Here is a 13,422-nt window from a genome sequence, read left to right on the forward strand (position 1 = left end):
TTTTGTCCACTCTCTTCCTTGGAAAAAGCTGGCCTTGACTAGCAATTATCTATCTTATTCATAGAGCACACCTTTGCTCACTTCCAATGGGTCTCTGAAAAGACTTCTATAGCTATTGACATACAATTTATTTAATCGCTAAGCCATGGAGAATGTGATGGGGTATATAAACCTGGCATTGTGAGAGAAGGTGTTAAGAGACTGGGCCCAGCTAACCCCATCTCTCCAACCGTGCAGAGCATACTCCAGTTGGAGACAGAGTTGAAAAGAGAGCAACCAAGCTAAGCAGGTTGTGGAGGATTATAGACCCAGCCTGCAGGCTCCTAGCAAAAGGGACCAGAGATGCCTATGCTGTAGTACTGTACGCTGAGCTTAGTCGGGATGGCAATTTTGTTTCCTTTTTACCCCCTTTCTCCTGCTTATCTGGTACCAGAAGCAGAAGGAGCAGTGGCAAGGAGCAATCCAAGGAGGGTAACTCAAAGAGTCTCTCTTCCACCCACCCACACGACCCTGCTAACTCTTCTAGGGCCCTAGATCAGAGCTCAGTGGAGCAGATGTGTCTGAGCTCCCCTTCACAGTTGAGTGGATATTAATCGCTAGGCCACTCACCCCATGGAGCAGGGTGGGGCAGGTGCCCCATTTTCAACTAGAGCATTTGGTTGAAAAGGGTCCCAAAAGTGGCTGGTCAGATCTTTCGACCAAGAACCCAAAGTGTGGTTACTGCGAGTGAAGGAGATGGAGAGTTGCTGAGTCATAATTTGTACCAGTCCTTATTCGGTCAGGAGCACCTTCTACCTGAGTTGGGTGTTTGCAGCTATCAGCGTTAGCTCCACAGGTGAGTCCTCCTGACCTGGGTAGGGGGGTAGATGAGTGGGGAGAGACTGGACTGGGGTGAGTTCTTGAGGGGACAGAGGCAGGGTGAGAACTGGGGGCAAAGACAGGGCTTAGGAAAAAAAGTGGGGTGGGGCTTTGGAAGAAAAGGTGGGGCAGTGGAGGTTCTGACACTCCTGCTGGAGTGGCTGGTTTTTAAATATTACTAAGGTTGGCAATCCAGCCCAAGAGAAATCTACCTTTTGTAAAATTGCTGAGTCTGATCAGAAAAGCAAGCTAATAGCTGTGCATTAAATAGCCTGACACGTATTATTTGAGTTATGCTGTAGTTCACAAGCAGCTAGGTTGCAGGTAAAAAGATACAAGAACAATGGGGTTTCTTATCCCACACACAGTCCTAGTTATTGCTGGTATATGTCAGTATATTTGAAGCTAATGGCATCTGGGCAATTCATCCTGGCAGCACAGGATGAATTTTTCTCCAAAGAGTTAAACTGATTAACTGCTGCAACAGTGTTCATCTTTCAGTGTTTAGGAGTTGGGAAAATAATCCTTTGTGATACATTCATAATCCTTTGTGATACTTCATACTAAGCATGCATGTAAAATATCATATGAAAGAAATCTGCTGAAACCAGCTATTCTAGCCAAATATGTGCATCATTAATATATATAAAATTATGAGATTGTGTGCGTGGTTGTTACTGAATATACTGTAAATTTGCTAGTGACACACAAAGGATCCCTGCCCAGGTGGGTACTGACCGTTCATTAATCAACTGTGTACTCAACCATGCAAACACCATACAATGGGAGCTTACTGTTCATGTAACTCAGCAAAATGCACCAGCACATCCTGAGGCTAGTAGCTGGCAGGCTCATGGGACAAGGGTATAAAATAAAGAACAACTGTAGCAGGCAGGGGCCTTTCTCCTCTATCACTTACAATGGAAACAACTAGGATGCCAAGATGATGAAGATCATCTGAGGAGACTAGTCCAGATTTTATGGGAAAAGTTTGTACATTAAGGTCTGTAATATCCAATAGGGTGAGACTACTGCTTGATTCAAACCCAGTTAAGCTTATATTATATTGGAAGCTTACTTTTATTTTCTTTAGTAACCATCTTTCTCCTTTTATGCCTATACTTATAAACACTTAAAATCTATTTTTCTGTAGTTAATAAACTTATTTTATATGATACCTAAAACAGTATGTTTTGCTTAAAGGCTTGGAAAACCCCAGCTCAGGAACAAAAGCTGGTGCATGTCTTCTCCACTCTGCTGGTGCAGACTGGTTTACAAACATATACTGGTCAGGCTTCTGATCAGGGCAGGACAATAAAGTTCTGGGGTCCTAAGCTGAGAGCTGCGGGAAATTGGCTGGAACCTCTCTATTGTTGGCTCATGGGAAGCATTCATTTACCTTCCTGCCTGTGGATGTCAGTGTTAGTGTGATAGCTGGAAAGTGGTACCCTAGTTCTAGACTGAGCCCCAGGAAGCCCTTCAAACCCTTCCCTGTAAATTAGACATCAACCTGACTTCTCTTAAAAGGGATGAGTTTGCCCAGACCTGATGGTTGCCTTCTTTTGGGGTCTGCACAGGTTTGTAAACTATCCTTGAATTCACAAGAGAAAAATATTTCACAGACCAATAACAATATTTTAAATCAAGCTTTCTTAGACATTGGGAGCAGACAGAAAGTGAAAACATAATGACTCATAATATCCACTTGTACATTTGGGGTATGTCAACCAATGATGTGTGAGAGTAACCTTATTCTTATGATTAATAGCACTTGGTGTTCACAGAATCAAACTTTTCATGTACAGTTCATTTGAAATGTCATAACAAATTTTCTTACCTCTTGACCGCATTCACATGCCATCTGGCTCAGAAGCATTGAAAAAAAACTAGCATTTTGTAGCAGAACTCTACCTATGACTCCCAAATAAGTAGACATCACCACAGGATACCTCTGAAACAAAGTAAAGAAAAAAAACTTTTTATTTTAAATGTAGAAAAAAAGATACATAATTTATTGCAGAAATACCAAAACAATATAGAGAACATAGAGACAATGTTTGCATACATTCCCTTTCTTGATACAGGTAGTCCCCAAGTTATGCGGATCCAACTTATGTCGGATCCACAGTTACGAACGGGGCTTTTCTCGCTCCGGAGGATGGGAGCGGCGGGACGCCCAGATGCGCTGTGGTCCGCCGCCCCCATCCTCCGGGGCGAGAAAAGCTGCTCCCCGTCTCTCTGGTCTGCAGGGAGATGGGGAGCAAAGCCTTGGAGCACGCCCGCAGCGGGACAGCCCGGGCGCGCTTGAGCTGCCCCCCTGCTTTGCTCCCCGTCTCCCGACCAGCAGACCAGGGAGATGGGGAGCAAAGCCTCGGAGCACGCACGCAGCGGGACAGCCGTGGCACGCCTGGGCTGTCCCGCTGCGGGCGTGCTCCCCGTCTCCCTGCAGACCAAGGAGCATGAGTAGCCTGATGGGCTAGCCACCCCACGTATTTGACTAGAGTCTCATGCAGGTATGAATTTAGGCTGGCTAACTTGTTCTGTTGTTGCAGCTCCATTCTGTTTTTAGCACTCTAGTTTGATGATAGGTAATGAAAGTATTTCTTTTCTAACTGACAATCACACTCTCAAACTCAAAGTGTAGACATATCCTAAGAGAAAAATGAACACACTCCGAGATACAGAATTAAGAAGGTTGTAGAAGGTTCTAGAATTTTCTTGCTGCAGCGCACCTTATGCAGTGGGAAAAGGATAGTAAGTTACCACATAATTAATCAATACTACTTGCACACACTGTCGCGCTCTGTGGTAGTTCGCTGAATTCTTCTAGTGCATGGGAGAAGTAGGTTGGACAGCAAGGGATTCCAAAACTCACAAAAGTTATATAACAGACTCCTTCCCCAAGTCCCATGAAATTTGACACTCTCTACTTACGCTGCAAGCCTCATTTACTCAGGCTACTGACTGAATTAAAATTTGCCCCTTCCCCCATCTTTATTATGACTTTAGAAATGACACTGCCCCCATTATAAGGAATGCAGAATAGCTTCTCAAAGCCTAAAAAGAGAGAGATGCCTTCCGAAACTTAAAATAAAACCCTAGTTAGCTGGAAAAACAAAGTGTTTAACACACTAAGGCTACGTCTAGACTGCAAGCCTCTTTAAAAAGAGGCTTTTTCGAAAGATACTTTTGAAAAAGCCTCTTTTGAAGAAGAGTATCTAGACTACAACCAGTACTTTCAAAAAAGCAAGCCACTTTTTCGAAAGAGAGCACCCAGGCAGTCTGGATGCTCTCTTTTGAAAAAAGCACAGTTTGCATTACATAGAGCCTTTTTTCGAAAGAGCACCTTCGAAAAAAGGCATTATTCCTCGTAAAATGAGGTTTTCCACAGTCGAAAAAACTGCTGCATTCTTTCGATTTACTTTCAAAAGAACATGGATGCAGTCTTGACACAGGTTAAGTTTTTTCGGAAAAAAGCCATTAAAAAAAAACCCCTCCTGTAGTCCAGACACACCCTAAGAGTGTATGTAATGTTAATACAACAGCACCACTGAAAGGGAGAATGTGGAATTCTAAACGCAAAACAAAAGCAAAACAACATACTTCTCCACTATCTCAATTAGCATCTGCATTCAGCAATACTTCAAGTCACTGAGCTAAGCAGAACATCAGAAGCAGTTTGACTCAATCTCTTTTTCTTTCCTTGTCTAGTTAATTTGTCCATAGCATCTTTTGTTAGCTTTATAAAAGTACTGTTGGTCTAGTAAGAGTAGCTCACCACAGTAATTCTCAGTGGTGACACTTCCTCACAACAATAACTAAGCAATAGCAGAGTGAAAATACACAAATTGGTGAAATAACAGACAGAGAAAGTGCTGAAATATGGCATTTTAACACTTCATGTTATCACTTAGTGGTTATTTCTAGTGTTTTTATTCAATGTGAGAAAATAATATATTATTATTTAAATATACCTGATGAATGCAAATAGCATTTATCAGATATATTTAAAATCCACACAGTCAAAAAGAGAAATGAAAACCTCAGGTCAGGGAACAGAAAGGGATGAAAGTCTCAGAGGAGTAGCCATGTTAATCTGTAACTTTAAAAACTACAAGTAGTTCTAAGGCACCTTAGAAACTAACAAAAATACATATACAATATCATGAGTACACTTATTAAGAGAGTACGCTTATTAAGTTTGCAGATGATACCAAACTGGGTGGGGTTGCAACTTCTTTGGAGGATAGGGACATAATTCAAAATGACCTTAGCAAGTTCGAGAAATGGTCAGAGGTAAACAGGATGAAGTTTAATAAAGAGAAATGCAAAGGGCTCCACTTAGGAAGGAACAATCAGTTCCATACATACAAGATGGGAAGCGACTGTCTAGGAAGGAGCATGGCGGAAAGGGATCTAGGGGTCATAGTGGACCACAAGTTGAATATGAGTCAACAGTGTGATGCTGTTGCAAAAAAAGCAAATATGATTCTAGGTTGTATCAACAGGTGTGCTGTAAGCAAAACTCGTGAAGTCATTCTGCCGCTCTACTCTGCACTAGTTAGGCCTCAGCTGGAGTACTGTGTCCAGTTCTGGGCGCCACATTTCAAGAAAGATGTGGAGAAATTGGAAAGGGTACAGAGAAGAGCGACAAGAATGATTAAAGGTCTAGAGAACATGACCTATGAAGCCAGGCTTCATGAACTGGGCTTGTTTAGTTTGGAAAAAAGAAGATTAAGGGGGGACATGATAGCGGTTTTCAAATATCTAAAAGGGTGTCACAAGGAGGAAGGAGAAAATTTGTTCCTCTTGGTTTCTAAAGACAGGACAAGGAGCAATGGGCTTAAAGTGCAGCAGGGGAGGTTTAGATTGGACATTAGGAAAAAATTCCTAACTGTCAGGGTGGTCAAATATTGGAATAAATTGCCAAGGGAGGTGGTGGAATCTCCCTCTCTGGAGATATTTAAGAACAGTTTAGATAGACATCTGTCAGGGATGGTGTAGACGGAGCTTGGTCCTGCCTTGAGGGCAGGGAGCTGGACTCGATGACCTCTCGAGGTCCCTTCCAGTCCTATGATTCTGTGATGAGCTTTTATGGTCAAAACCCACTTCTTCAGATGAGAAGTAGTGAAACAAGAAAACTCTACATTCTGCCAAAGTTTAAACAAAAGGAAGAAAAACTGACAAGATAAATTTTAGTGAACAAAGATTTAAAATAAAGACATAGGATTCATTTAATATACATTTTCTTTAAACTCATTTTCTTAATTCAAAATTCTAATATCTTTATTACTTATGCATGTAAATATATAGATATAATTTACAGTAACAAAATAGAATCAAGTATGTACAGTAAACATAGGTTCTAAATGACTGACATTCCTTATTGATTAGGAAAGTGTCATTTACTCCTTCACATAGCACAAGAACAAGGGGCCACGCAAAGAAATTAAAATAGCAGGTTTAAAACAAATAAAAGGAAGTACTTTTTCTACATAATGAACAACCTGTGGAACTGATTGCTATGGGATGTTATGAAGGTCAACAGTCTAAATGGGTAAAAACAAGAATTAGATGAGTTCACTGAAGATAGGTCCATCAATGTTTTTTAGCCAAGATGGTCAAGGACATAACCTTGTGTGCCAGGTGTACTTAAACCTATGACTCCCAGAAGTTGGGACTGGATGACAGGGAATAGTTCACTCCAAATTGCCCCGTTGTGTTCATTCTCTCTGATGCATCTGGCACTGGTCCATATCAAAGACAGAATGCTGGGCTAGATGGACCATTGGTCTGACCCAGTGTGGTTGATTTTATGATCTTATTAAGTTCTTATGTATATTAAAATTGAAACCTGAGAGGTACTAAAAAATATTCATTTAAAATAAAATGCTGCTGCTTGGTCAAAGAAAATATTAAAACTCTTCCCAATCAAGTGCTATTAATGATGTTATAACTTCCTGGACTCCCACATTTTATCTATGCCACTTATTTGCTTTATTTATTTACCTACGCATTTTTAAGTAATTTGAATTAAATTAGTTGCTAACAAAAATACTCAAAACACTTCTAGTTAGTTTTGATAACCTTATTGTTTACATGGTGCTTAGAAACAATTAATATAGTACTGTATAATGGTTTAATATATGCACCATGTTTTGGTGAAGTTATATGTACATAAAAGATGCCATTCTATTTATCTATTTTCAGCACTGCAAACAGGTGAGTGCTAACAGGGAGTTTAGAGAGGGAGTTCTCCAGAAGCCTCTGCTGATTGGCTGAGCCTTGGTAGGGGGAGGGGCTCTATAAGGCAGTGGGCAAGCGACCAAGGAGCTTGCAAACAGGACAGCAGTGATGGATGGTGATGGGTCTGCTGCTGTTACCTGCACAGCATGTGCCATCTTTGTCTTCCTCCCGGAAGACAGAACAGATTTCATCTGCACGAAGTGCAAAGTGGTCAACATTTTGGAAGAAAAAATTAGAGGACTGGAGGCCCAAGTGTCGACCCTACGCTCGATCAGAGAGGATGAAGACTTCCTCGATAGAAGGCAGTGCTTAATCCTTCAAGCACGGAAGGCAGAGGAACCAGAAAGGGCAGTACGTGACCAAGAAGAGAACTGGCAGCATGTAACTTCTAGAAGGGGAAAAAGGCCAGCATGGGAATCCCCCGATGCTATAGAGGTAAGTAATCGCTTTCAAGCTCTCTCCACAGGCTCTGCAGAGGTGAATTCTTTGGAAGGGACCTCACAAGGAAGAAACCCGAAGCGAACACCATCTACTGGAAGGCATGGGATGCGTAGTCCTAGGGATGGGGGTTCCACGGCCACCACCCCCAAAAGTAATATACCGTCTCATTATCACTGCTTCCGAGGTTGTCATCGGGGTGGTGGTGGTCGGGGACTCCCTCCTAAGAGGGACTGAACCATCCCTCTGCTGTCCGGACCTGGAATCTCGAGAGGTGTGCTGCTTACCAGGAGCTCGCATTCAGGATGTGACTGAGAGGCTTACCAAGCTGATCAAACCTTCCGATCGCTACCCCTTTCTGCTTCTCCACGTAGGAACTAATGATACAGCCAAGAATGACCTTGAGCGGGTTACTGCGGATTATGTAGCGCTGGGAAGAAGGAGCCAAGAATTCGGAGCACAAGTGGTGTTCTCGTCCATCCTCCCTGTTGAAGGGAAAGGACTGGGCAGGGATCGTCGAATTGAGGACGTAAATGCGTGGTTGCGCAGGTGGTGTCGCAGAGAGGGCTTTGGTTTCTTCGACCATGGGACTCTGTTCCAGGCACAAGGATTGTTAGGAAGAGATGGGATCCACCTAACGAAGAGAAGGAGCATATTCGCGGGAAGGCTTGCAAACCTAGTGAGGAGGGCTTTAAACTAGGTTCGTCGTGGGACGATGACCAAAACCCTGAGGGGAGAGGGAAAGTCGGATACCAGGAAGAAATGCAGAGAGGAAGGAGCAAGAAAGGAGGACCCCTGTCTCGAATGGAGAAGATAGGGAAATCAACTGGTTACCTGGTGTTTTTGTACACTAATGCGAGAAGCCTGGGCAACAAACAGGAAGAACTGGAGGCCCTGGCCCAGTCCAATAAATATGACTTAAATGGGATAACAGAGACTTGGTGGGATGACTCACATGACTGGAGTGCTGACATGGAAGGGTATAGACTGTTCAGGAAGAACAGGCAGGGGAGAAAAGGAGGAGGAGTTGCGCTATATGTAAGAGAGCACTACGATTGCTCTGAACTCCAGTATAAAGAGGGAGAAAAACCTGTTGTTGAGAGTCTATGGGTTAAGTTTAAAGGAGCAAACAACAGCAGTGATGTTGTGGTTGGTGTCTGCTATAGGCCACCGAATCAGGTGGATGAGGCAGATGAGGTTTTCTTTGGACAACTGAGCGAAGCTGACAGATCGCAGGCCCTGGTTCTCGTGGGGGACTTTAATCACCCTGACATCTGTTGGGAAAGCAATATGGCACTACACAGGCAATCCAAGAACATTTTTGGCGAATGCTGGGGATAACTTCTTGGTACAAGTCCTGAAGGATCCGACCAGAGGCCATGCACAGCTTGACCTTCTGCTCACAAACAGGGAGGAACTAATAGGGGAAGTAGAGGTGGGTGACAACCTCGGAAGCAGTGATAATGAGACGGTATATTTCAGGATCGTGACCAAAGGAAGAAAATAGAGTACTAAAATACACACCTTGGACTTCAGAAAAGGAGATTTTGACTCCCTCAGAGATCTGATGGGCAGAATCCCATGGGATGCTAACATGAAGGGGAAAGGAGTCCAAGACAGCTGGCAGTATTTTAAAGAAGCCTTATTGAAGGCACAGAAAGAAACCAACTTGACGCGTAGCAAGAGAGGCAAACATGGTAGGAGACCGGATTGGCTTACAGGGGAAACCCTTGGTGAACTTAAGCACAAAAAGAAAGCTTACAAAAAGTGGAAACTTGGGACAAATGACCAGGGAAGAGTTTAAAGGTATAGCTCGAGAATGCCGGGGGGTTATCAGGAAGGCGAAAGTGCCAATGGAATTGCGACTGGCCAAGGATGTGAAGGATAACAAGAAAGGTTTCTACAGGCATGTTAACAAGAAGAAGGTTATCAGAGAGGGTGTGCAGCCCCTAATGGATGAAGGAGGTAACCTAGTGACAGATGATGTGGGGAAAGTTGAAGTACTCAATGCTTTCTTTGCCTCTGTATTCACGGACAAGGTCGGCTCCTGGACTTCTGCGCTAAGTGACACAAGATGGGATGAAGATAGACAGCCTGTGGTGGGTAAAGAACAGGTTAGGAACTATTTAGAAAAGCTAAACGTACATAAATCCATGGGTCTGGACTTAGTGCAACCGAGGGTACTGAGGGAGTTGGCAAACGTCATTGAGGAGCCTTTGGCTATTATCTTTGAAAAGTCGTGGAGATCGGGAGAAATCCCGGACGATTGGAAAAAGGCAAATGTAGTGCCCATCTTCAAAAAAGGGAAGAAGGATGATCCAGGGAACTATAGGCCAGTCAGTCTTACCTCGGTTCCTGGAAAAATCAAGGAAGGGATCCTGAAGGAATCCATTTTGAGGCACTTGGATGAGAGGAAAGTGATTAGGAATAGTCAGCATGGATTCACAAAGGGAAAATCATACCTGACCAATCTGATTAGCTTCTATGATGAGGTAACTGGCTCGGTGGACATGGGGAAGTCAGTGGATGTTATATACCTTGACTTTAGCAAGGCTTTTGATACGGTCTCCCACAATATTTTTGCCAGCAAGTTAAGGGAATGTGGATTGGATAAATGGACGGTAAGATGGATAGAAAGATGGCTAGAAGGCCGGGCCCAGCGGGTAGTGATCAATGGCTTGATGTCAGGATGGCGGTCGGTTTCTAGTGGAGTGCCCCAAGGTTCAGTTCTTGGACCGGTTTTGTTCAATATCTTTATTACTGATCTGGATTAGGGGATGGATTGCACCCTCAGCAAGTTTGCGGATGACACTAAGCTGGGGGGAGAGGTAGATATGCTTAAGGGCAGAGATAGGGTCCAGAGTGACTTAGACAAATTGGAGGATTGGGCCACAAGAAATCTGATGAGGTTCAACAAGGACAAGTGTAGAGTCCTGCACTTGGGATGGAAGAATCCCAAGCATAGTTACAAGCTGGGGACCAACCAGCAAAGTAGTACAGGCAGTCCCCGGGTTACGTACAAGATAGGGACTGTAGGTTTGTTCTTAAGTTGAAACTGACCGCCAGTTCTGACTTACATACAGATTCAACTTAAGAACCCCAAGCTTCCCCAAGTCAGCTGCTGCTGAAACTGATGAGCGCTGATTCCAGGAAGCCTGGGGCAGAGCAGCTGGGGTGCTGCTGGGTTGCTCCAGTAGCACCCCTCGGCGCTACTGGACCAACCCAGCAGCACCCCAGCTGCTCTGCCCCAGGCGTCCTGATTCAGCCACTGCTGAAACTGACCAGCAGCAGCTGAATCAGGACCTGGGGCAGAGCAGCTGGGGTGCTGCCGGGTTGGTCCAGTAGTGCCCAGAGCGGGTGCTGCAGGACCAATCCACAGCGCACCAGCTGCTCTGCTCCAGGGTCCAAAACAAAAGCCTGGTCTGCTGGGGGGGGGGGCACACTATCCGCACCCTCCCCCCCCCAGCAGACCAGGGACACGGGGAGCAGAGCCTGTGCAGTGGTTCCCGCGCTTCTGAGGCTTTGCTGGTCTCCAGCAGACCAGCGGCACCGGAGCAGCTTACGAACAGGGCTCTCTCGCCCCGGAGCTCGCAGGTAGCAATCCGCTATCTCGACCTCCGGGGTGAGAAAGCCCCGTTCGTAAGTGCGGATCCGACATAAGTCGGATCCGTGTAAGTCGGGGACTGCCTGTACTTCTGCAGAAAAGGACCTGGGGGTTACAATGGATGAGAAGCTGGATATGAGTCAACAGTGTGCCCTTGTAGCTAAGAAGGCTAATGGCATATTAGGTTGCATTAAGAGGAGCATTGCCAGCAGATCCAGAGATGTCATTATTCCCCTTTATTCGGCATTGGTGAGGCCACATCTGGAGTATTGTGTCCAGTTCTGGGCCCCCCACTACAAAAAGGATGTGGACGCATTGAAGAGGGTCCAGCAGAGGGCAACCAAAATGATTAGGGGGCTGGAGCTCATGGCTTATGAGGAGAGGCTGAGGGAGTTGGGTCTGTTTAGTCTGCAGAAGCGAAGAGTGAGGGGGGGATATGATAGCAGCCTTCAACTTCCTGAAGGGAGGTTCCAAAGAGGATGGAGAGAGGCTGTTCTCAATAGTGACAGATGGCAGAACAAGGAGGAATGGTCTCAAGTTATGGTGGGAGAGGTCCAGGTTGGATATTAGGAAAAACTATTTCACTAGGAGGGTGGTGAAGCACTGGAATGGATTACCTAGGGAAGTAGTGGAGTCTCCATCCCTAGAGGTGTTTAAGTCCCGGCTTGACAAAGCCCTGGTCGGGTTGATTTAGATGGCATTGGTCCTGCCTAGAGCAGGGGGCTGGACTTGATGACCTTCTGATGTCTCTTCCAGTTCTATGATAATGGGATGGTTTGAGAACATGATCTTGGTAACTAATTGACCATTCATTATCAGTGGGAAATAGGTCAATGGAGTTACTATAGAGAACTTTCTGGGTGTCTGGCTGGTGAGTCTTGCCCACATGCTCAGGGTTTAGCTGATCGCCATATTTGGGGTTGGGAAGGAATTTTCCTCCAGGGTAGATTGGCAGAGACACTGGAGGTTTTTTGCCTTCCTCTGTAGCATGGGGCACAGATCACAGCTGGAGGATCCTCTGCATCTTGGGGCCTTCAAAGTATTTGAAGGCTTCAATATCTGAGATATAGGTGAGAGGATTATTCTAAGAGGGGTGGGTGAGATTCTGTGGCCTGCACGGTGCAGGGGGTCAGACTAGATAATCATAATGGTCCCTTCTGACCTTAAAGTCTATGAGTGAGCATCAACCACATATTGTGAAACAAACTACTCCGGCTGAAATTTTCCCTACTTAGTATCAGCCCAAAGTGTTTTCTTTTTTAAAGTCTTAGCAAAATCAAAGAAGTAATTTATTTTTAGTTCTGAATTAAACTATCATACAATTCCCCATGTAGTGTGATAAAAAAATTGGCTCTCACAACTTCAGCGGTTTACCCAATTACAAATTTGATTCAACTTTAAGTCCGAATACTGCAATGCATTATATGGATCCCTGAAAATATACAGAACTCCAATGACTTTCCTGATGCCCTGCACAAGCATCACAGACTGCCTGCATGTAAGACATTTCTGTCTTCTTTTATAGCTCTGAATGAGATCTCAGAGGTGAATCAAGTTTAAATTTTGTCTCACTTTTAAATTTTGAGATTTAAACATATTTATGTAGCAATATGTTTTGTTTTTTTTTAAATAACTGGACTGTTGGGAAAGTGCAGACTGCTGGGGGGAGGGAGGAGAGGTGGTAAAAAACATTAGCTTTGAACTAGTTTTGAAATAGAGTACCCGATGCTTAGGTCCACACTATGACTTGGCTGAACTCTCTTGAGACTTGCCAAGAGCATTATCAGTATAGAGCAGCAGAAATGATTAGTCATTATAAGACGACTCTCTTAATGATACACAAATTTCTTAAGAACTTTCCTAAAATTTTCCTGTATTTTAGAAAGAAGAGAGTAGAACTTTTAATATCAAGGGTAAAATGAATTTAGTATCTGTAATGACATTTAATATTTCTTTTCCTCATTATGCTGACTCCCAGAGACATGTATTTGATGTCTAAATGATTTTCTTCAATTTCTTTTATGATATTAATAAATACTTCATACAATATAATAAAACCTACTCCAAATAGAATATCTGAATTTGTAACACTGAATGTGTAAGGGTAGAGGTGAAAATTATAGTGATGTATGTGTTCATTTGGAAAAATAAGAAATAACCCTGTGAAATCACATGAAATATTCCAGTCACAAGATTTCATTTTCCTGTAGCTGTTTTTTAAATTAAATCCATTACTTATTTAATACTAATATCTAGTTAAAATTGTATGGGAAATA

At 43.7% G+C, this 13,422-nt stretch overlaps 1 protein-coding gene across 3 annotated transcripts in view; it reads right to left on the reverse strand.

Annotated features, from left to right (window-relative positions):
- IPO11 (importin 11) overlaps nt 1-13,422 on the reverse strand; it is a 241,267-nt gene that overhangs the window by 94,584 nt on the left and 133,261 nt on the right. For all 3 annotated transcript variants that reach the window (XM_006134432.5, XM_006134434.5, XM_006134433.5), the window contains exon 26: nt 2,696-2,809. In XM_006134432.5, the coding sequence (XP_006134494.3) occupies nt 2,696-2,809 (114 nt within the window). The remainder of the gene's footprint in view (nt 1-2,695; nt 2,810-13,422) is intronic.

This window comes from Pelodiscus sinensis, chromosome 6 (genome assembly GCF_052426305.1).
Source record: "Pelodiscus sinensis isolate ZL-2025 chromosome 6, ASM5242630v1, whole genome shotgun sequence".
NCBI lineage: Eukaryota > Metazoa > Chordata > Testudines > Trionychidae > Pelodiscus > Pelodiscus sinensis.